This window comes from Jaculus jaculus, chromosome 1 (assembly GCF_020740685.1).
Source record: "Jaculus jaculus isolate mJacJac1 chromosome 1, mJacJac1.mat.Y.cur, whole genome shotgun sequence".
In the NCBI taxonomy this organism is placed as follows: domain Eukaryota; kingdom Metazoa; phylum Chordata; class Mammalia; order Rodentia; family Dipodidae; genus Jaculus; species Jaculus jaculus.
The window spans coordinates 336047558-336072472 of NC_059102.1; the positions used below are offsets into that span (position 1 = coordinate 336047558).

Here is a 24915-nt window from a genome sequence, read left to right on the forward strand (position 1 = left end):
AGCTGGCAAAGATTTTTTCCCATTCTTAGGTTGCCTCTTTGATTTATTCATAGTGTCTTTTGCTCTACAAAATCTTTGTAATTTCATGAGGTCCCAGTGATTAATCTGTGGTTTTATTGCCTGAGCAATTGGGGTTGTATTCAGGAAGTCTTTGCCAAGACTAGTATGTTGAAGGGTTTCCCCTACTTTTTCTTCTAGTAGTTTCAGAGTTTCAGGTGTGATGTTAAGGTCTTTAATACATTTGGACTTAATTCTTGTGCATGGCGAGAGAGAAGAATCTATTTTTATCCTTATACAGATACATATGCAGTTTACCCAGCACTATTTGCTGAAGAGGCTGTCTTTTCTCCAATGAGTATTTTTGACATTTTTATCGAATATCAGGTGGCTATAGCTACCCGGACTTACATCTGGGTTCTCTATTATGTCCCATTGATCTACATGTCTGCTTTTGTGCTTTTGTGTATAGGTTAAAATCAGGTATGGTGATACCACCAGCCTTATTTTTGTTGCTCAGTATTGTTTTAGATATTCGAGATTTTTTTGTGATTCCAAATGAATATTTGGATCGTTTTTTTCTATTTTCATGAAGAATGCCTTTGGAATTTTTGTTGGGGATTACATTAGATGTGTAGATTGCTTTTGGTAAGATTGCCATTTTCACAATATTGATTCTTCCAATCCAGGAACAAGGGATGTTTTTCCATTTCCTAGTGTCTTCTGTAATTTCTCGCTTGAGAGTTATAAAGTTTTCATTGTAGAGATCCTTCACTTACTTGGTTATTACTTGGTATATTTCTAGGTGCTTTTTTTAAATGCAATTGTGAATAGGAGTGATTCTCTGATTTCATCCTCTGTGTGTTTGTTAACATACAGGAATGATACTGATTCCTGTGTATTTATGTTGTATCCTGCTACATGGCTATAGGTGTTTATCAGCTCTAACAGTTTGCTGGTAGAGTCTTTAGGATCCTTTATGTATAGAATCATGTCATCTGCAAATGATGATAACTTGATTTCTTCCTTTCCAATTTGTCATCCTTTTATGTGTGTCTTTCCTTATTGCTATGGCTAACACTTCCAGTACCATATTAAATAAAAGTGGAGATAGTGGACACCCTTGTCTTGTTCCTGATTTTAGTGGAAAAGCTTCCAGTTTTTCCCCATTTAGTAATATGTTGGTTGTAGGCTTGTCATAAATAGGCTTTATTATATTGAGATATGTTCCTTCTGTTCCTAGTCTCTGTAGGACTGTTATCATGAAGGGACGTTGGATTTTGTCAAATGCTTTCTTTGCTGTGATCTCCCTTCCTCTGATCTCTGGTGCTTGCTGGCGCTTGTGCTGATGGTGGGGGAGGGGAGGCTGTGGATGGTGGCTCTAGTTCTCTAGCTGGTCCATGTGATCCTGTACCTCATGATCTGCTCCACTGCTAGAAGTTCTCCCTTCACGTTTCTTGAGTTTGTGAAGAGCTCCAGTGTGAGTGGAAAATCCCCTCACCTGTTTTTTTTTTTCCCTGGGGCTCAAGCTTAGCCTTGCAGCTGTGGTCCTGTGGACCTGGTGCCACTGCTGTTTGAGCTGCTTCTGCCTGCCTATGTTGGCTCTGGATGCTCTGGATCTGTCCTTCTCTGCTGCCATTGTAATTTCTTATACACCTCACTTTTTAGTAGAAGAGTATATTTTGCTGGTTTTTTTTTTTTTTTTTTGCTTTTTCTCCCCTAGGCTGCTTTGGTGTGGTTCCTACCTGCCATCTTAATGGGAAGTGCCCACTAATTTTTTAAAAAATGTATTTTCTTTGTTTATTTGGAACCAGAGAGAGAGAAGTGAGATAGGGAGAGATGGAATGGACAAACCAGGGCCTCTAGCCGCTGCAAATGAACTCCAGATATAGATGCGCTACTTTGTGCATCTGGCTCAGTGTGAGCCCTGGGGAATTGAACCTGGGTCGTTAGGCTTTGCAGGCAAGCACCTTAACCATTGAGCCCTCTCTCTAGCCCCCTGCATGTGCACTTGGTGTATCTGATTTACATGGCTATTGAGGAATTGAACCTGGGCCAGCAGGCTTGTAAACAAGTGCCTTTAACCGCTGAGCCATTTCCCCAGCCTTTGAGTTTATTTTTGATTAAAAAAAATTCTTGAAAGGATATTAAACCCTGATATTTTAGGATGGATGGATATAGTCCTGACTAAAGACAATATAATATGACTGTAGAACTTTTTTATTTATAGACTTCAGAGTTTGGTTATTTGGACTGTCTTTGTTCATAAAACATCAACCCCTGACTTATTACAATTATATTTTAGAAAAATAGGACTGTTGACTCATACCTACACATAATACTTGGTAAGTTCACATGATAAGAGATACTTTCTTGCCCACAATCTTCATTAGGTTGAAAATGAAAAAATAGAGGGTACAAGCTTGAAAAGAGAGAATCAAAGATTAATGGAAATATGTGAAAATTTGGAAAAAGTGAAGCAGAAGATTTCTCATGAACTTCAAGTTAAGGAGTCGCAAGTAAATTTCCAAGAAGGACAGCTGAACTCGGGCAAAAAACAAATAGAAAAACTGGAACAGGAACTTAAGCGGTAAGTATTTGAATGGTATTTGTATGGATGTTGCTTTTATATATATACATAAGATACATCTATTATTATTATTACTATAAATTTTTGGGTTTTTATTTTTATTTATTTTGCTTTTTTTTTTGAGGTAGGATTTTGCTCTAGTCCAGGTTGATCTGGAATTTACTATGTAGTCTTGGGTGGCCTCAAACTCACTGCCTCCTGAGTGCTGGGATTAAAGTTGTGAGCTACCATGCCCTGCAGTTTGTTTTTTTTTAAGGTTTTTAAAAGTTTTATTTATTAGGGGAAGAGAGAGAGAGAGAAAATGGGCACACTAGGGTCTCTAGCCACTGCAAATTAATTTCAGATGCATGCACCACCATGTGCATCTGGCATATGTGGGATCTGGGGAATCAAACCTGGGTCCTTAGGCTTCATGGGCAAGTGCATTAACCACTAACCATCTCTCCAGCCCATTTTTTTTTTTTTTTTTTGAGGAAAGGTCTTGCTCTACCCTAGGCTGAGTTGGAATGCACTGTGTAGTCTCAGATTGGCCTCAAACTCATGGTGATCCTCCTGCTTCAATCTCCATAGTGCTGTGATTAAAGGTGTACTCTACAATGTCCAGCTATAAAAACATTTTATTTATTTATTAGAGACAGAGAATGAGAATGGGCAGGCCAGGGCCTCTAGCAAGTGCAAATGAATTCAGCCTGTACTAGAGTGAAACCCTACCTCGACAAACCAAAAAAAAAAAAAACAGGTTTTTTAGGATTGTTATAGACTAGGAAATAGGAAGAGAGTGGTTGAAATAGTATAATATCAATGGAGAGGGAAGTCCAGAAGAGTTTCCTATTGACGTCTTGATCACAAAGCCCTATTTCCATTTTAAGCTTTACAGAGTCAGTGTACATGTTGCCATGTTTAAGCAATAAAAAAGTTTGATCTGGGCGTGGTGGTGTACGCCTTTAATTCCAGCATCTGGGAGGCAGAGATAGGAGGATCGCTGTGAGTTTGAGGCCACCCTGAGACTACACAGTGAATTCCAGGTCAGCCTGGGCTAGAGTGAGACCCTACCCAAAAAACCAAAAACAGACACATAAAAACCCCACAATAAAATAGTTTGTAATAAATCTCATTAAATCGCACCAATGAGACTAAGGAGATGGTTCATTTAGTAGGAGTACTTGTCTCACAAGCATGAGAGCCTTGGGTTCGATCCCTAGTACCCATGTGTAATAGCACATAACCTGTAATCCCACTCTTGGGGAGGTGGAGAGACAGGCTGATCTTGGGTTGTGTTGACCGGCCAATCTAGCCTAATCGGTGAGCTGCAGGCCAGTGGAGGGTGTTTTAGAGGAAGTCACACCTGAGGTTCTGTAGCTTCCACCTGCACAGGCAGGCATACACACAAACCTGCACTCATACCTCTTTTCACATCACCGACATGTGCAAAAGAAAAAAAAAATCATGCAAGCAGCTATAGAGGTATAAACAAAAAATTAAGATTATGAAAATGTATATATTTATTTGAGAGAGGGAGGGAGAGAAGAAAGAGAGAATGAATGTGGGTGTCTCAGGGCGTCTGTCATTGCAAATGAACTCTAGACACATCCACCATGGTGTGCATCTGCCTTACGTAGGCATTGGGGAATTGAACCTGAGCTGCTTGGACCTGGACTAACTGTTTAGCCATCTCTTTAGCTCAATCTAAAAAAATTCTTTTTGTTTCTGAGGTAGGGTCTCACTCTAGCCCTGGAATTCACTATGTAGTCTCAGGGTGGCCTCAAACTCTTGGCGATCCTCCTACCTTTGCTTCCTATATGCTGGGATTAAAAGTGTGTGCCACCATGCCCAGGTCAAAAATAATTTTAATGGAGCTAGAAATGATGTGTATTTTTTTTTTTTTTTTTGAGATAGTTGTCTCTAGCCTTTTGTCTTGGCCTCCCACTTGCTGGGATTACAGTCCTTGGCCACCATGTTCAGCCCTGGAATTGATATTTTCTAATGATGGAATTTTGTCCCATAAATTGTGATAACAGCTAAAATAAGGACTTTTGTCCTTATTATTATTTTTGTCCTTATTTATTGTAAACAGACCCATTGTTAAATCTACAAATAAACACCAAGAGATTAAAAATACAGAGCTAGAGAAATGACGATGGTTAAGGTGCTAGCCTGTGAAGTCTAAGGACCTGGGTTTCATTCCCCAGTACCCATGTAAAGCCCGATGCACAAAGTGGTCTTAAACTCATGGCACACAATTCTAACGTAAGCATCAGTGATGAGATTAAAGGCATACACCAGCTCATTGTTTGTTCTTGAAAGCATTTCTTCTGATCTTCATTTTCTTATAAATAAACAAAGACAGTGGGGGATAGGGCATTTTGACACTAATTGGCAGCTTTTGAACTCTACCTTGCTGCCCTGGCTACCTTATGCAAAAGGACTGTCTGTCAAATAGCCAGACAGATTGCCCTTATGCCACCACCAGCCATCTGGAGTACTCCTTGAACTTGTAGAGAACTGTATCACAGTCATGGCTGCTCTGGCTCCTGAAGGTGCAGCTTTAGCCAGTACTGTTGAAACTAGACTGTTTGCTTTCACAAGTCTCAGTGAACTTTAGATCACCCTGCAAATCATTTTCATCTAGGCTAGAGGGGGAGGTATTCCTCTGATGGTCTAGCAGAGGACTTCAGTGACCACCAGTAAGAGTCGAGGCTGTAATTGGTCTAAAACAAGAGTCTTACTGACTGTGGTTATGCTAGGAGGCAAGGCTGTGATTGTTCTTGAGCTATGTAAGGATGCTTTTTTAGGTTGCAACATTTAAGAGGCTTCTCTCAGGTGGTCTTTCTGTATACTTTTAGCAGTGTGCTGATGTGAAGGAAGCAGCTGTGGTCCAAGTAGCAGTGGTTGGTGTCAGGCAGACCAAGTTGAGGAAGACAAGGCAGCCAACAGAGGCAGCTGAAGCTGAACTGTTTTTGAGTGTGGCCAGGGCAGGAAGAAGGGTAGTGTAAGTAGAGAGATGGCAAGAGAGTAGATTGCTTAGGCTGAAGGATAGATACGAAGCTGTAAGGAGCCATGGAAAGGAAACTTTAGGTCCTGTCCCATCAGAGTCCCAGAAAAGCTGTCAAGTCTTTAGGGCCCAGGTCTCAGACATGAGCCAGAGCTGTAACACTCTGCCACCAAGGGTCCCAGTACACAAAGCCCACGGGAATCCTTAACACCAGAGTGCACAGCTTGCTGCCACTGCTGTTGCTAAGTACTGAGGGAAGTGAAAGCTGCCAGACACCAGCAGTTAAAGAATTTCTTGCCTACCCATGACTTCTTTCTAGAATAGACTAAAAGAAATCCCAGGCAGTTGATTGGTTACATTTCCAGCCATATCTTAATTTTTCTATCTCTTTTAAATGACATGTAATATATATAAGTATATCAAGATTTTTTTGAAATGATAATCATAAGTAATTTCATCCATTCATCTAACTTGACCCTTGTTTCAACAGTCACTTTACTCATATTTCTGAAGTTCTGGATTCTTTCATTTTGTGACTTTCTTAGGCAGAGAACATACAGCTGGCTTGGAATGTGTCCCCAGTTTTCCAACACTTTGATGCTTTGATGGTGTCATAGGTCTTTATTACAGTTTTATGAAAATGCAGCTGCATTTTACATCTCAGTAAGTTAGTTCCTAGTAAATGTCTATTGGATAAATGGAATAGTTAAGACTTAGAAGATTCATTGTAAGTTTTTAAAAAATATTTTTAGGTATTTATTGGTGACAGAGACATAGAAAGAGAATGAGTGCACCGGGCCTCCTGCCACTGCAGACAAACTCCAGATACAGGCACCACTTTATGCATCTGGTTTACATGGGTACTGGGGAATTGAACCAGGGCTATCAGGCTATGCAGGCAAGCACCCTAACTGCTGAGCCATCTCTCCAGCCCTCTTTAAGGTTTTTGTTCTCTGGAATTATGTGGCATTGGTATTCTGTAGCCTTTGTTTTAATATGATATGTTGGTCCTTTGGGTCCTTTTTAACAGGTATAAATCTGAACTTGAAAGAAGCCAGCAGGCTGCACAATCTGTAGATGTCTCTCTGAATCCATGCAGTACTCCACAAAAGCTTCCTACAACTCCACTTACACCAAGTCAATACTGTCCTGGTAAAGATTTTTATTTGGTATAAGCAGCTTTGTAGTTGACTTTTTTAATTCTGCAGAAGAGATTAATTCCTATTTGAATTCAATTTTTAATTTTGGTATAAAAATGCAGCTTCCTATTGCATATTCATTTGTATGTCTGTTGAAGTTGAGTTATGTAGAGCTACTGGCATAAGCATTAACTTTTTTGCTTTTGTCCTGTGGTGTGTCTTAACAATAGTTACTTCCACAATATTTCCATGTTTTTTAATACTTGAATAATTTGAAGTTACTCTAACCAAAATCTTCTTTCTATTCTGTATATTAAGATACTCATTTCAAGACTATTACAATCATTTTTGTCTGCTGATTTCTTCATGAAATTATAACTCACATAAAACCATATTTCATTGTCTGCATTTAGGTTCCAAGTATGAAGATCTAAAAGAAAAATATACTAAGGAAGTTGAAGAACGAAAAAGATTAGAGGCAGAGGTTAAAACTTTGAAGGCTAAAGTAAGTTCATATGTGCCCTACTGTAGAAGATATAGCAATAGAAATTCTTTGCTGTAGCATAAGAACAGGGTTAGAAGTCTGCTTTGTATAAGGCTGATGTATTTCTTACACTGAGAAAAAGTTTTGTCTTATTGATGCTGATTTAGTTCTTAGCTTTAAAAAGAGACGTAATCTGGGTGTGATGGCACATGCCTATAATCACAGCACTAGGGAGGTTGATCTGGAGTTCCAGGTCAGCCTGGGCTACATGGAAAGACTGTCTCTTAAAAAAGATGGTAAGGGAGGTTAATTTATCCCCAAATATTAAATGTTCATGGAATTCTATGGGAATCAAAGCTATTATCGCCCTTCTAAGACCAAACTAATAAACATTTCGTTCTTACTTTATTTTAAAAATATTTTATTTATTTCACTTTGTTTTTCAAGGTTGGGTCTCACTCTAGCCCAGGCTGACCTGGAGTTTACTATATTGTTTCATGGTGACCTCGAACTCACGGTGATCTTCCTACCTTTGCCTCTCTAGTACAGGGATTAAAGGCATGTGCCACCACACCCGGCCCTATTTTTATTTTATTTCTTTCTTTCTTTTCAATTATTATTAGAGACAGAGGGAGAGAAAAAAAGAGAGAGCAAATGGGTGCTCCAGGGCCTCTAGCCACTGCAAACGAACTCCAGACGCATGCACCATCATATGCATCTGGCTTAAGTGGGACCTGGACAATTGAACCTGGGTCCTTAGGCAAGCATCTTAACAGCCATCTCTCCAGCCCTTACTTATTTATTTATTTGCAAACAGAGAGACAGAGAGAGAAAAAAAAAAAAGAATGGGTACACCAGGGCCTTTAGCTACTGCAGACAAACCCCAGATGTATGTAGCACTTAGTGCATCCAGCTTTATGTGGCTACTGGGAAGTCAAACCTCAGTCATTAGTCTTTACAGGCAAGTGCACTAAGTACTGAGAAATCTCTCCAGCCCCATAAAGAACAGTTTGGAAAGGGCAGGACCAGGGATTTTATTCTGATGTATTTACTACCAGAAACATGAGATTTAAGTATTATTTTAGTGAAATGTTCATTTCATTTATTTTTGTTTTATTTGTGAGCAGAGAGAGACAAAGTGAGTATGGGCATGCCAGGGCCTCTTACAAGTGCAGACAAACTCCAGATGCATGTACCACTATGTGCATCTGCCTGTACTTGAGTACTGGGGAATTGAACCTCAGCCATCAGGCTTTGCAAACAGATGCCTTTAACCATTGAGTCATTTCACTAGACTTAGACCATGAAGTACTCATTTCAGATGAGAATGCTGCCAACATAATCTTCTCATTTCTTTTAAATAACTACTGATAGATTCTTTTTTTTACTCTCTCAATCTCTCCTCTTTCTTCGTTCCCCTCTCATATATCCTGTGCTATTCTCAAACTTAATATGTAGCTGAGGAAGACCTTGTTGGAATTACTGGTATGCACTGCCATGCCTAGTATATGTAGTGCTGGGGATAGAACCCAGGGCAGGGCTTTGTTTTGTGTATGCTAGGTAAGCACTCTGTCATGTGAAACAAGACTACTTTTTTTTTTTTTTTTTTTGCTTTTCAAGGTACAGTCTCACTCTAGCCCTGGCTGACCTGGGATTTACTATGTAGTCTCAGGGTGGCCTCGAACTCTCGGTGATCCTCCTACCTCTGCCTCCCAAGTGTGGGGATTAAAGGTGTGCACCACTACTCCTGGCTGTAAACAACATTTTTTTATGTATGGATGAGTAATATCAACAATATTTAAAATTTAAGAAATGCATGTGTTTCCAAAACCTATGCTTCTGATTCAGAGTTTAAACCCAATAATGCCTAATATTTATTGACTTCACATCCAATTTCTGTTCTTGTGTTACTTAAAAAAAATTGCTTTTAAAAATATTTTTTTAAATTGTTTATTTGTGTGTGTGAGAGAGAAAGAGAGAGGAGAGAATGGGCATTTTAGGACCTCTAGCTGCTACAAATGAACTCAGACACAGGCACCACTTAGTGTATCTGGCTTTATGTGATGAGTTCTAGGGAATTGAACTTGGGTTCTTTGGCTTTGCAGGCAAGTGCTTTAAGTGCTAAGCCATCTCTCCAGCCTAAAATCTCTCTATCTTTTTTTGGCTTTTCCCTTTTCCTGAACTTCCAGGTCCCTGCTCTGGTAATCCCCTCTCATCTTGGCCCTGCTGGGCTGAGGTTGGGGATGGGAGGGACCCCTACCCTACTTCCATGTGGGCTTCCTGCCCCTCCTGACTTCCACATGGCAAAAGCTCTGTATTTTCTTCTTCCTTCTGTTACTCTGTTAAAATCGCTAAGTGTTAAAAAAATTTTAGTTTGCTATTTGATATTGTGTTCCTACTAAACATAGAAACTTGGTAAAATGTATAATTTATCTAACAGGTTTAAGCTGAATTTATAGGTATAAATATTGAAGCTCAAGGGCTAGGAGGATGGCTCATTTGGTCAAATGCTTGCGTTGTTTAAAAAAAAAAAAGCCAGCTGGCCACTTTTCTCATCCCAGCCCTGGTGAGATTGGGCTAGATTCCCAGGGCCTACTGGCCAGCCAGTGTAGCCTACTTGGCATGCTTCAGGCCAAAGAGAGATCCTGTCTGAAAAAGGTGGAGAGCACGTGAGAGGAGCACCACCTAGGGTTGCCTTTGGCTTCCACACACGTGCACATACATACTTGCACACATGTGCATGCACTCATACATGCCCACCACAAGTATTCAGGGTCAAAAGATACCCTTTTATTGTTTGTTGTTTTGAGGTGGGATGTCCCTTTAGCTCAGGCTGACCTAGAATTTACCATGGAGTCTCAGGTGGTCTCAAACTCACAGCCATCCTCCTCTGCCTATGGCAGGCTGAGACTTAAAGGCTTGTGCCACCTGGCCCAAAGATACCTATTTCATAGAGCTTTACTACTTTTTATTTTCATGCTCTTAACCATTGTTTTGGAATTGCCAGTATTGTTACATGTTAGCAAAGACACTGCATACCAAGATGAATAATTCTTTGGCTTATTCTAGAGCTGTGCCCTTTTGAGTCCTAAAGTTACCTTCTGGAGAATGAGTTTGAATATAGAACTTCCGATAGCAAGAAGAGTGCTTACCATGAAGAAGACTTGGCTTTTATAGCTAGCTAGTCTTGTTACTCAGAAAGAAGGTGGAAAGAGTTCATAGAGCAGTAAATGGTACATAGACATGTGGAGATGGCTCAGTGGCTAAGGCGTTTGCCTATATACCCTAATGACTTGAGTTCAATTCCCCAGTACCCACGTGAAGCCTGATATATAAAGTGGCACATGTGTTTGGAGTTCATTTGCAATGGCTAGAGGCCCTGGCACACCCATCTCCTCTCTCTTTCTCTCTTTCTCTCTTCCTCTTCTCTGTGTTTCTCAGCTTGCAAATAAAATGAAAAAAAGATTAATGGCACTTTGGGGGATGTGGTGGAAAGTGAAGTTATAGCAGGAGAGATGGCTCTCTGGTTTAGGTGATTGCCTGCACAGCCTAAAGGCCTATGTTTAATTCCCCAGTACCCACATAAAGCCAGATGAATGGAGTGGCACATGCATCTCTGGAGTTCAAGTGTAGTGACAGGAGACCCTGGTGTGACCCCCCTTTCTCTCTTGAAAAAAAAAAAAAAATGTATGTATATGTGTGTGTGTATTACACACACACATATACACACACACACACTTTTTTTTTCTAAAAAGAATTAAGCTGATTTGATTTCTTTTGGGCAAAAATACAGCAGGAGGTAACTACAGACGGTTGACTGCAGATAGGCAAAAAGAAGCCAAATATGGAATGTTCAGTGGCATGGAGTACTCAAACCGATGATGGACTATTTGAGGGATGTCAAGTTAGGAAGAAAAACTAGCCCTTATAAGTAGCTGGGCTTGGGATGATAGTTGTTCAGCCTGTCAGTGCTCAGAAGTCTGATCATTAGAAAGTTCTATCACTGGAGCTTGGACTTCAAGTTTCCTTTACCCAGTGAATGTGTTCTTTTGAGGTGGAAATGCTAAATCTTTGTATTTTTTCTTCCTTTTTTATTTTGCTATTTCTTTCTTTTAGTATTTATTTATCTAAGAGAGAAAAAGAGACAGAGTGAGAGAGAATGGATGCGCCAGAGCCTCCAGTTGCTGCATATGAATTCCAGATGCATTTGCAACCTTGTGCATCTGGCTTACGTGGGTCCTGGGCATCAAACTGAGGTCCTTTGGCTTTGCAGGCAAACACCTTCACTGCTAAGCCATCTCTCCAGCCCCAATCTTGGGGTTTTAGTCTATCTGAAAAGTAGTAGTCTTGAATATTGAACTTTTTTGATCTTTGGGATGTAGTCCTGCAGTAGAGTGTTGTGTGTGCAAGGCACTGAGCTTAATTCTTAACAGTGAAAAGGAAAACATTTTGAGATTTCTTCCAGGCAAGGTGGTTTACACCTTTAATCTTAGCACTTAGGAGGCTTTTGATGTAGGGTGATGACTGAGTTTAAGGCCAGGGTCAGTTCCAGGTTGGCCTTGGCTAGAGTGAAACCCTGCCTCAATAAAACTCAAAAAAAAGTTTAAAAAAAAAAACAACAACAAAGAGATACTGAAAAGAAAAAGAAGAAGAAGAAGAAAAAAAAGAGGCTGGTCAGGTGTGGTGGCACACGCCTTTAATCCTAGCACTTTGAAAGGCCTAGATAGGAGAATTGGTGTGGGTTCATGACCAACCTGAGACTACATAGTGAATTCTAGGTCAGCCTGGGCTAGAATGAGACCGATACCTGAATAAACCAGGAAAGAAAGACAAAGCAAAGCAAAACTGAAATATCCAAGAGGGTCTAAAGAGCTTCTCTTTTTACAGAAAATAAGTCAGGCTGATCGGCAGGCTACCATAAACCATCGAGACATTGCGCGACATCAAGCTTCTTCGTCTGTGTTCTCTTGGCAAGAAGAAAAGACACCAAGTTGCTTTTTATCTAGTTCTCAGAAAACTCCGGTTAGAAGAGATGCATCTACATCTCACTTTTCTGGGGAAGAAGTGGTAACTCCTAAGATGCCAGTTCTACCAGTAGGGAAGAGTGATCACAGTAGCAGTTTCTGTGATAATTCAGGTAGTTCCCATGTTCTGGATCAATTCAAGGCTCAGAATCAAGGTAACTTCTTGAGATAAGTTTAAATTAAATTAAACTTTTAATAATTCTAGTGGAGTTTCAGATATATATATATATATATCTGAAAAAATATATATATTTAAAAATATTTATTTATTTGAGAGAGGGAAAGAGGCAGAGTGTGAGAGAGAAAGAGACAGGCAGACAGGCAGTGGGTATGCCAGTGCTTCTAGCCACTGCAAATGAATTCCAGATGCATGCGCCACCTTGTGCATCTGGCTTACATGGGTCCTAAGGAATTGACCGAGGTCCTTTGACTCTATAAGCAAGCACTTTAACCTCTAAGCCATCTCTCCAGACCCTTAAAAAATATTTTTATTTATTTATTTATTAGAGAGAGAGATAGACAGAAAGAGTGTGTGTGGGGGTGTGCCAGGGACTCCTGCCACTGCAGACAAACTCCAGATGCATGCATCACTTCGTGCATCTGCCTTTATGTAGGCCCTGGAGAATTGAACCTTGGCTGTCAGGCTTTGTAAGTGTTTGCCTTTAACTGCTCAGTCATCTCTCAAGCCTGGGATATTTTCAACCCTGGAGTGTTTTGTTAGCCACATCAGCAATCAATATCCCAGACTGATGGTATGAAATACTTTTTTTAATATAATGACAAAAGGCGCCACAGTTTTGGGATGTATTTTTGTCTTGAAAAGCTGGTGCTGTGTCAGCCTTCAAAAGTGGCTGTATGAGGCTTGATTTATCTTTGCAGAGGCAGAGTGAGTAGGTTGGTTACAGTTTGCATTCTCCATGTTTCTTACCTGGCTCTTGTTGAGGCTCATGGAAGAAGCCTATAGTTGATCAGCTTTGGCCAGAGGTGTGGCATGTATCTGCACTACAGCTTTGCCTTGCACTGCCAGGTTGTCCATATGGGAGCAAACCTGTAACCTTGGCTACTGTGCCATGCTACAGATGACAGCCAAGCATACCAGGTGGTGTTTTTAGAATATACTTGTAGCCTATGATAATTTCCAGTTCTGTGATACACTGAAAATCATCATTGGTGTTTGCTGGTGAGAACTGTTAAACTGCCAAAGCCATTGGAGTCAATACTTGTATATGTAGGGGAAGAAAGAGGAGGGAGGAATTATGGCTAATTTTGACAGTTTAGTTCACTTGATCTTCAGTGAAGACAAAGCTATCAGAGAATGTCAGAACATGAACTTTTCACTAAGTAGCATTACTTTGTGATTTTTTGTTTTTCATCTTTTGTAAGATGTGATTTTGCACAGTATTTTCTTCTTTTTCTCTATATCAACATAGAATCTTTGGCTGCTTTCTATAGGATATTTGAATACACATGACAATAGATGGTAACCATTGAAATTAAATTCAGTTAAATCTTTATTTAATGTAAATTGCTTATACTTGTCACACTAAAGATTTAAGGTAGAGTAAAATAAATTTTAAATTTTGGACCTTTTAAGAAAAAAGTACATAAATTGGAATATGGTTTTTGTGTTTTAAGAACTAAAAAGCAAGATCAGTGAATTGGAACTACATCTGCAAGGACAAGAAAAGGAAATGAAAAGCCAAGTGAATAAATTTCAAGAGCTACAATTGCAACTGGAGAAAACAAAAGTGGAATTAATTGAAAAAGAGAAAGTTTTGAACAAAAGTAGGGATGAACTAGTGAGAACCACAGCACAGTATGACCAGGAAGCAGCCAAGGTACTTGACATTCATGAATTATTGAGAAATCTGCACCTTTTCATATCCTGAGTTTGTAAATAAATGCTGGTATTGATCTCTGCAGGTACGTGCAAGGCAGTGTGGTGTGGTTGAACTATAGATCTGAGATGCATCCTGGCTGTGCCTTTTCCTGCTGAGTAACCTTGGGCAAGTCACTATAGGTTTTATATCTGTAGGGATGATAGACAATGAAAATAATGTATAAACAGTTCTTGACGTACTACTTGACAAATAGAGCAGGCAGAATAATGAAAGTAAGCACTGTCAGGATGGTCTTCTTGGATTCAGTAAATAATCGCTGCCTCAGATCTCCTTTAGGTTCCAGTGTAGGCCAAACTTAGCTTGTTGTTTGAGGGCTTATTGCCTTGGCCCAAACCTGGTCTTCTCTTGTAAGTGCCTGCTAAATGTCAGGCACTGTTCTAGCTTTGGGGATAAATAGAGCAGAGAAAAAAAAGACAAAATTGACCTGTGGGGGCAGAAAAATAACAGCATAAGAAAGCGGGAGAAAGGACAGATACACTGTATGGTATATGTTAACAACCATGATTTATGTTCTTATACAAACAACAGTGATTTGGTGCCTCTTGACCCTAATCTTCCTTTGGGCTCAATGTTCAGCTTTCATCATCTTTCTGCTTATAGTACCTTCTCTGTTCCCTGTCTGTTCTTGACATTGTTCTCATCCCCCATGCTCCTTCCCTGGGTCTGCCTTAATGCACTTAGGCACTTTTTTCTGGCATCTTCCTTATAGCCTTTTTGTGCTGCCCTTTGTATTCTAGTCATATACTGCCTACCTACATCTGGTTATCAGATGTGATCACAGAGAACCTTGCAAATATTAATCCTAATAAGCTGTGGCTGAAGTATTCATCCTAAGGAGTCTGCTTTTAATAAGCTTGATAACTGGGTTATAAGTAAAAATTACTGTGCTATACTTCCTTCTCCTTGTTTTCTGTGGTCAGGTTTCTTTTCCTTCTTAATTTTTTTGTTCTAAGATAATGGAAGATTCTTATGTAGTTACATGAAATAGTAGCTTGCTAATCTGGTGGGTTACATTAATTTTCAGATATTTGAATGAGCCTAACATTTTAGAGTAAACTCCTGTTGGTTATGGTGTATAACTGCCATGACAGAAGCAGCTAGGACAAAAATAGCAGTCAGTGACTGTGGCAATTATAAGCATGTTAACAAATAAATTAGGTCATTGAAAGATTGATCTACTTTATTAATTATAGTCAAGAGACCTGAATTCTTTAAGGCAATTTAGTGGGAGATGGCCTAGGCCTCACATCACTTTTATTAAGCAACAAGTAAGTTATACAAGCAACATAGTAGCAACTGGAAGAGCATAGAATATGAAATAGATTTTCTTTTTGCATAATATTAAAAGGACCAATATGAAAGGCATTTAGATGGGAAGTACAAAGATGAATTGGTCAAGTGTGGTAGTGATGGAAAGTAACGGAAGAGACATTTTTTACTTTTAAAAATTATATGCTCGTACTGAATAATTGAAAAAAATACAAAGCCAAGTCACCAAAATAGAGGTTTATAGTGGTCCTTTTCCTAAAATGGGTTGGGGTTTAATAGCCTTCTTTCTCCCCATAAAATAGAGTCATTGTCATATATAGTTGAGCCATTGATAGAAGTATAGATGGACAAGGAATGATTAGGTTTACCATGAATCAAATCTTTAGGGCCCCAATCAATAATAGAATAATTTCTGAGTTTGTGAATGTGCCCTATAGGTCCCTAACCCATTTCCCATGGGATTTTTTTTTGGGGGAGGGACAGAGACAGGGTCAGAGAGAGAGAATGTGTACGCCAGGGCCTCCAGCCATTGCAAATGAACTCCAGATGTGTGTGCCCCCTTGTGCCTCTGGCTAATGTGGGTCCTGGGGAATTGAACCTCAGACTAGGGTCCTTAGGCTTCACAGTCAAGCGCTTAACTGCTAAGCCATCTCTCCAGCACCCCCATTGGGTTTCTTGATACTCAGGATGAGGGTCTGAATGAGCAGAGCAGTAAGGTACCAGAGGCTGAAACAAATTGTTTTTGCTGTGTGTGTAACTACCTGTTACCAAAAATTTAGCTTGGCTGTTTTTTTTTTTTTTCCCCCTCTGAGGTAGGGTCTCACACTAGCTCAGGTTGACCTGGAACTCACTATGTAGTCTCAGGGTGGCCTCAAACTCATGGCGCTCCTCCTACATCTGCCGCCCGAGTGCTGAGATTAAAGGAGTGTGCCATCATGCCTGGCTTTCACTGTTTTTTAAGTGGAGCTGAGCCTGAAGCTTGGGTGTAAGGCATAAATTATTAGAACCCATGTATATTTACAAATGAGTGGACCAGTAATTGGGTTTCTGAGGGTGAAATGTGGGTAAGATTAAATTGGCTGTTAATTTCAGGAGGCTATTAATCACATGTGCCAACCATTCCCAGCTGTTTGTTACCTACCATCTTTTAGAACTTCATTTTAGTTTTTTAATTTGTTTTTTCATGAGATCTCTTTACAGCTTTTAGTGATTGCTCTACATCTACATCATACATATAAACAAATTACAATTTATTAGTGTCTTCATTTTGCCAGCTCTAATAAATTATACTTTACTCCCTGCCCCATTATAATAGCCTTAAATATTTCCTTACTTGTACTTAAAACTATATTGGCAGTAGTATGATTTTTGCATCAATTGTCAAACACTTATGTATCTGTACTGTTGCTTGTTTTTTTCTTCTTTTCCAGACATTTCCTTTCTGTTTAGTTAACTTTCTGTTACATTTTTATAATTTTAAGTGTTCTTAGTTTTCCTTCATTTGACAATGTCTTGATTTTTCTCTTCATTTGTAAAGTATATTTCTTATGTAGTTAGGATTCTGGAGTTGACACCAGCTCCCCTGTGCTGTAGTGTTTTTTAGTTTTAATTTTATTGGCTAAGAGAGAGTTGCCTGCTATGACCTCTTGCTGCTACAAAAAAGTTCCAGACACATGTACCACTTTGTGCATCTGGCTTTATGTGGGTATGGGGAATTGAGCCCAAGCCAGTAGTCTTTGCAAGCAAGTACCTTTAACTGCTGAGCCATCTCCCCAGCTCTGCTGCATTGTTTATATTTGGGTCCCAGCTCCCTCCTTTTCTCTACTTACGATTGCTTGTTTTGATGCCCAGTTTTTGTTTGTTCTTTCTGAGAGGAACAGATAAAAGTGTTATCTTTGTGGCCATGGCCTCTCTTGATCCACATGTGTATTTCCTTCATACAGGCTGGTTGTCATAATGCTTTGAATCTTTTCAGTGAGAAGGACTTGGCGTTGAGCCACACATCCCAATTTTGTTGTTCATAGCTTTAGATGTCTAATCGATAAAGTGACATTTATAAAAATAGCTGTATGCCATGGCTATAAAGAATGAGATGAGTTTGTAAAGGTTTTGGCATGATAACACGCACAAGGTGAAAGTACAATAATACTAGTTATTATCACTACTTATTATTTATTCATTATTCAACTGAGCTAGTTTTCAGTTGGATCTTTGCCTAGCCAGGACCTCCTATGCTAAGAATTACATTTGTTATTTTACATTTTACCTATAGTGTGGGACTTTTCAGCTATTTACCAACTCTGGTGTAAGGCTGAAATAAATATAGAAGGAATGCTAGGCTGGCTTCAGACTTGGAATTCAGCACTTGAGTTTCATATATGAAAATCTGGGGCCAAGGAAGCTTGAGGTAGTGCCCTGGGCCAGACTGCCTATTGGCAAGAACTTAAGCTTTGTATGCTTGTTTTAGAGTATTATGGAGCATTCATGACATCTAGTGGTCACTTTTGCATGGGTTGTACTTCATTGATAGCAGAATGATATTTAAACTTTTTTTAAAAAATAAGCATTAATACTTCCTAAAAGCTCTGGCATTGTATGTGTGTATTTGTGTTTGATCTATGTCGACGTGTGTTAGCGCAGGCATGTGGGTGCCATGGTATGTTTATGGAGGTCAGAGGACAACTTCAAGTGTCATTACTTGCCTTCCACCTGGTTTGAGGCAGGGTCTCTTATTGGTCACCACTGTATTTACCAGGCTGGCTGGTCCACAGGCTTCCAGGAGATACTCTTGTCTCCGCCTCCCTTCTCTCCATAGCTCTCCTGAGACTTCAGATGCTAGCATTATGGTATCTGGCTTTATGTGGCTCTGGTGATCTGAATTCAGGTACTAACAATGCTCTCTGAGTTTTATCCACTGAGCCATCTTCCCAGCTCTAGGTGTTTTGCTGTTGCTGCTTTTAAAGACAGGGTCTACTCTAGCCCAGTCTGACCTAGAACTCACTCTGTAGCCCAGGCTAGCCTCGAACTTGTGCTGATTCTTCTATCTCAGTTTCCTGTGTGTTGGTATTCAAGTTGTGTACTACCATACCATGCCCTCACTTCTAGGTGTTTTTTTTTTTTTTTTTTTTGGTTTTTCAAGGTAGAGTCTCACTTTAGGTCAGGCTGACCTGGAATTCTCTATATAGTCTCAGGGTGGCCTCGAACTCACAGTGATCCTCCTACCTCTGCCTCCCAAGTGCTGGGATTAAAGGCGTGTGCCACCACGCCCGGCCTCACTTCTAGTTTTGTCTACCCTGTCTAGTTGTATTGCTTGAGAGGCTTAGTGGACTGTGTTATATTCTTTTAAGGAGTACCAGTAGAGGGTGGCAAGGGTTTATCTACTTTCTTGTCTTGTCCCCTCCATCCTGCCCCTCTCCACCCCACCCTCTACTTCCCACAAGGTTTTTCAGCCCTTACCATGTTGTCTGTCATTTGGGCAGTGAACTTTGAATTGTTTATCCCTAGTACTAGAAGTATGTGACATAAAAGTAGGGTTTTTTTTTTTTATTTTAAATTTTTATTTGCTTATGTATTTGCAAGAGAGAGAGAGAGAGAGGGAGGAAGGGAGGGAGGATGAGGATAGTCCTACCAGGGCCTGTAGCTGTCCTAAATAAACTCCAGATGCATGTGACACCTTGTGCATTTGGCTTATGTGGGTGCTAGGAAATTAAACTTTGGTTCTTTGGCTTTGCAGGCAAGTGCCTTAACCTCTAAGTCACCCCTCCGGCCTGAAAGTCGGTTCTTGGTAAATATTTGTGTTTATTATAAATAATAAATACCACTCTTTGGGAATTTTAAAACCGATACTTCATATATTGATGAAGATGTCTTTGTGTCCAAGGCAATAGATTCATTTGAGCTACTGGCTCAGTAATTTATTCTGCTAATGTTTTGTTGAAACAGTGTTTTATTATGTAACACAGAATGCCCTCATACTGTGAAACCTGAGGACCTAGGTTCGACTCAGTCTCCCATTTGCTAGGATTACAAGCTTGTACTACCATGCACAACTAAATTTTACCTTTTTAAGGTTTTGATGCTTTCAAAATCAGTAATTGGCTAGCTTGGCACTGCTGTCCTTGGTTAGTTAGTAAGTAATTGGTGTCTGACTAGTCTTCAGGAAAGTATTATATAGTGTTAATGTTTCTATTTCCTTTGAATTCTCAGTTAAATTTTAATTAACTCTAATAGCATTTAAATTAGGCTCTGAAGTGAATGTCCTGTTCAGAGAAATACATTAGTGGAGAGTTATGCCAAATTGGAGCACCTCAGTTGTGGAGGAGGAGCTCCTCATCAGCATGAGGCTTCCTTTCCACTACATGGGCCTTTGGAAGTTTTTCATTTTGTTTTGTTTTGTTTTTCTGTCCTTTGTTTTTTTGAGGTAGGGTCTCACTCTAGCCCAGGCTGACCTGGAATTCACTATGTAGTCTCAGTGTGGCCTTGAACTCACAGTGATCCTCCTTCCTCTGCTTCCCACGTGCTGGGATTAAAGGTGTGCACCACCATGTCTAGCTTTAGAGGTTCTTTTGAAGGCAGTTTAGGAATATAAGAACAAGGGAATGGCTTCAAGCAATGGAATGAGTTTCACCAAGACCATTTTTTTCCAGTCTAATTTTAGGAAAACATTATAATTATCATGTAATTTCATATTTAAAAATGATTTACTAGATATTGGCTGCATAAGAAAGCAATAGCATGTTCTTAGTGTTGCTTGTGGCAGCTTGATTAAAAATGAGCTATTGCTAGGTGTGGTGGTGCATACCTTTAATCCCAGCATGCAGGAGGCAGAGGTAGGAAGATTGCCATGAGTTCAAGGCCAACCTGAGGCCACATAGTGAATTCCAGGTCAGCCTGAGCTAAGGTGAGACCCTATCTCAAAAAATAAACGACCAAAAAAAAACCCCAACCAACCAACCAACAACAGTAACAACAACAAAAAGGGCTGGAGAGATTGCTTAGTGGTTAGGGTGCTTGTATGTGAAACCTGAGGACCTAGGTTCAACTCATATAAGCCAGATGCACAAAGTGGTACATGTGTGTGGAGCTCATTTGCAGTGGCTAGGGGGCCTGGCATGCCCATTCTTTGAGTCTGCCTCTTTCTTTCTTAATCTCTGTCTCTTTCTTGCTCTTTCTTTTTCTTTCTCTCTTTCTCTCTCTCTCAAATAAAATATTTTTAAAAGATGACCTATCATATTTTGCTGTGAATGTTTAGATACTCAGTGGCATAGTATAAGCATTGGGGAAAGAAGCAGTTTAATATTTGTAATTTTCCAAAAAAAAAAAAAAATCTATGCTTGAAAGAGACTCTTAGAGAAGGGTAGTGAGCATGCTCTGTTTTGTGATCCCTGAATTATTAGGTCAATATCACTGCCTTTTAACCTCTACTCTATACAGCATTTTCATAGTACATATTATAAAGTGTTTATTTAAATATTTATTTATTTATTTATTTATTTGAGAGAGACAGACACAGAGAGAAAGACAGATAGAGGGAGAGAGAGAGAATGGGCGCGCCAGGGCTTCCAGCCGCTGCTAACGAACTCCAGACGCGTGCGCCCCCTTGTGCATCTGGCTAACAGGACCTGGGGAACCGAGCCTCGAACCGGGGTCCTTAGGCTTCACAGGCAAGCGCTTAACCGCTAAGCCATCTCTCCAGCCCATGAAGTGTTTATTTAAATAAGCTAATATTAACACCTTGCTAGTATTTCCGTGATATAAGTTTCATATGTGCTAAAGCAATCCTAGTGGTCTCGGTGTTCAGATCACAGATTTAAACTTGACTTTTGAGTAAAAAGTTAAAAATAATGGTAGATATGACAAAGATTTTTGGGAACTAAGATTTTTGTAAAACACAATATATTCTTTTTTTTTCTTTTTTGAATAACTTATTTTCTGTGAAACATTTTATCTATTGTCAGTGCATGGCTTTGGAACAAAAGCTGAAAAAGTTGAGTGAGGATTTGAGTTGTCAGCGACAAAATGCTGAAAGTGCCAGATGTTCTCTGGAACAGAAAATCAAGGAAAAAGAAAAGGAGCTTCAAGAGGTAGGTAAAGGGGTTCATGAGAATTTTTAGCAAAAAAAAAAAAAGGTTTGTGTGGACTTTGCACAAGTTTGATTATTTGGAGGAGAGAAAAAAAGAAAACGAAAAGGAAAACAAGTCTATCATAATTTGAGAAATTGTAAAGGAGACTTGCTTTGTGAGTGTAAAGTCACGCTTTCTCTCACATCTGTATGATCCTACTTTTTCCATCTTCTTGGTTTTTGTTTGTTTCTTATGTCTGTTTTTATGTTCCTTGGAGGTAGGGTTTTGCTCTAACCCAGGCTGACGTGGAATTCACTATGTAGTCTCAGGGTGGCCTCAAACTCACGGCGATCCTCCTACCTGTGCCTCTCAAGTGCTGGGATTAAAGGCGTGTGCCACCACACCTTGTTCCATCTTCTAGTTTTTGATTAGAGAGGGTACTTAGTCTGAGTCAATTTTATTTACCCATATTCTCTGATAGTGAGTAAGAGAGAATCATCTTTCTTGCACATACTCACTCTGTAGGAGGGAAATTGAATAGCATTTTCCAGTCCTTTTAAAATTTCTGGGCACGCTAGGGTCTCTTGCCACTGCAGATGAACTCCAGATGCATGTGCCGCTTTGCCTGTCTGGCTTATGTGGGTGCTTAGGAATCCAAGCCAGGCAGTCAGCTTTTGCAAGGAAGCATCCTTTACTATTGAGCCATCTCTCTAGCCCCTCCTGTTTTTTTTTTTTTTTTTTTTTTTAAAGGCTTGTGTGTTGGTTGATTACCTAATAAGGTGGTTGGTGAAGTGGGGGAAGAAGTAGGCAGTTCAGGGCTGAAGGTAGGCCGGCAGGCATTATGCTGGTATGTTCCTTTCAGGTAGTTCAGCCCCAGTGTATCATCACATACTCTGAGAGTGGTTCAGCCAGAATGACTGTAAACGCTAATTGCCATCCCTCCGCAGTTGTCAAAGTAAACTGATGGCCTTTCCATCTTTTCATATTTAAGACCATTTAAAATAATAACTGGCTTTGATTATTTAAGCTTGCCTGCCTTCCCACACCCTTCTTTCACAAAGCCCAGGCTGGTCTCATGCACATGATACATTTGAAGATGACCTTGAACTCCTGGTCTTCCTGCCTGTATCTTCCTTGTGCTGGAATTACAAGTGTGCACCTGAATGAGCCTCTGTTCTCTGCTCTTAAGTCCCATTTGAGTGTGTTTGATTTTCTGTCTCAGTTGTGAGTAAGCTCAACTTAGTCTCTCCTGCTTTCCATCTTTCAAAACAGAGATAACTAATTTTAAGATTGGGGAGGAGGTGGCAGTAGTCTGGTTTTTATCCATTCTCTCTGAGACCTGGGTTGATCACTAGGAGTGAACAGTGCTTAGTCTGGTTGCATTTTCCATTTAGTAGATGGTCAGCCTGCTGCTTATCTCTTGCTCTTTCCATGTAGCTTTGCCTATGAGAATGTGTGGGCCCTGCAGTCTGCTTTGTTAGTGGTCATTTAATGTGCATATGCTTTTCTTTGCAGGAGCTGTCCCGCCAGCATCATTCTTTCCAGGCTCTGGACCAAGAGTACACTCAGGTGAAAGTGAGACTTACCCAGGAATTACAACAAGCCAAGAATACACTCAGTGTACTCCAGGTGGAACTGGATAAAGTAAGGCACTAAATGTTTTTCTTTCCTCCACAGCTCCACCGTATGCCTGTTACCGACTAGATTTTATGTGTGTGGGGGGGGGGAGGGGAAGTTGGGGGGGTTGCATGTGCCACCACATGTGTATGTGAAGGTCAGAGGACAGCCTTAGCTGCTGGTCCTTGCCTTTCACCTTGTTCTGAGGTAGGCTCTCTTGTTCACTGCTGTGTTCACCAGGTGAGCTGGCCCACAAGGTTCTGAAGGATTCTCCTGTTTCCACTTTCCTCTTACTGTATATATGCTGAGATTAACAGACACTTTACATGTCTCCTGGAGATACAAACTTAAGTACTCATGCTTGCATGGCAAGCACTTTATCCACTGAACCATCATCCCAGCACTAGATGTCCCGCCTCTTCCCCCCCCCCCCCCCGCCCTCCGAGGTAAGGTTTCATTCTAGCCCAGGTTGACCTGGAATTAACTGTGTGTAGTCTCAGGGTAGCCTCAAACTCATGGCGATCCTTCTATCTCTTTAATACCAAGTGCTGGGATTAACGGTGTGTGCCGCCATGCCCAGCTTAGATATTTGTTTTTAACATAAACCATGTACATATGGATGAGGTATCATGTAATGTTTGATATATGTATTTGTTGAGTGGTGTAATATTTAAGGTTAGGTTAGATAAGGTTGTCATCTCTTAACAGTTATCATTTCTTCTTTCTTTTTGCATGTGTGTAGTACATGTGGTACATGCACATGTGTATTTGCTGATGCTACCCTGTGTGTGTGTCTGGAATGGTCAGAGGACATCAGGTGCCGCCCTCTATCACTTGCCTGATTTTTCCTTGTGACAGACTCTCTTACTAATTCCAGAGCTTGCTGTTTGTGAGCTTCAGCCATCTCTCTAGCCTAGCAATTAATTATTTCTTTATGGTGAACATATCAAAATTCTTTCTTCAGGTTTTTGAACATGTAGCACATGAATGTAATGTATAGTCACCCCTTGATGCATACTGTGCTGTAGCACACCAGATCTTCTTGAACATAGAAAACGCATCTTTTTAGGGCTGGAGAGATGGCTTAGTGGTTAAGCATTTGCCTGTGAAGCCTAAGGACCCTGGTTTGAGGCTTGATTCCCCAGGACCCACGTAAGCCAGATGCACAAGGTGGTGCATGCATCTGGAGTTCATTTGCAGTGGCTGGAGGCTCTGGCATGCCCATTCTCTCTCTCTCTTTGCCTCTTTCTCTGTTGCTCTCAAATAAAAATAAACAAAAAAATTTTAAAAAGCATCTTTTTAAAGAAATATTTATTTACTTGCATGTGTGTGCTTCCTTCCCCACACATGTATGTGAACTTACTAGAGTCTCTTGCTGCTACAAATTTGTGCCAGATGTATGTGCCACTTTTTGCCCCTAGCTTTATGTGGGTGTTGGGAATTGAACTGAGTCTGATAGGTTCTTTGCAAGCAAGCTGTGAGCCATTTCCCTAGCCCACTTCTTCTTTCCTTCCCTTCCCCCTTTCTTCTTCCCTCCCTCCCTCCCTTTCTTCCTTCCTTTTTTCGAGGTAGGGTCTCACTCTAGTAGCCCATGCTGACCTGGAATTCACTATGTAATTCCAAGGTGGCTTTGAACTCATGGTGGTCCTCATACCTCTGCCTCCCGAGTGCTGAGATTAATGGTGTACACCACCACACCCTGCCATTTTTTTCTTTTTATTCAAAATTTCATGTATCTGAGGCTGGTCTTGAAGGTCTTGAACTCTTAAGTGCTGTGAATATAGGCATGTGCCATTACTCCTACTTGATGTGGCACTGGGAATTAAACCCAGGGCTTTGT

At 40.3% G+C, this 24915-nt stretch overlaps 1 protein-coding gene across 3 annotated transcripts in view; it reads left to right on the forward strand.

The window, feature by feature from the left end:
- Cenpf (centromere protein F) overlaps nucleotides 1–24915 on the forward strand; it is a 63473-nt gene that overhangs the window by 7121 nt on the left and 31437 nt on the right. For all 3 annotated transcript variants that reach the window (XM_045146123.1, XM_045146125.1, XM_045146127.1), the window contains exons 3-9: nucleotides 2391–2587; nucleotides 6610–6731; nucleotides 7132–7223; nucleotides 12090–12381; nucleotides 13862–14064; nucleotides 21354–21479; nucleotides 22974–23102. In XM_045146123.1, the coding sequence (XP_045002058.1) occupies nucleotides 2391–2587; nucleotides 6610–6731; nucleotides 7132–7223; nucleotides 12090–12381; nucleotides 13862–14064; nucleotides 21354–21479; nucleotides 22974–23102 (1161 nt within the window). The remainder of the gene's footprint in view (nucleotides 1–2390; nucleotides 2588–6609; nucleotides 6732–7131; nucleotides 7224–12089; nucleotides 12382–13861; nucleotides 14065–21353; nucleotides 21480–22973; nucleotides 23103–24915) is intronic.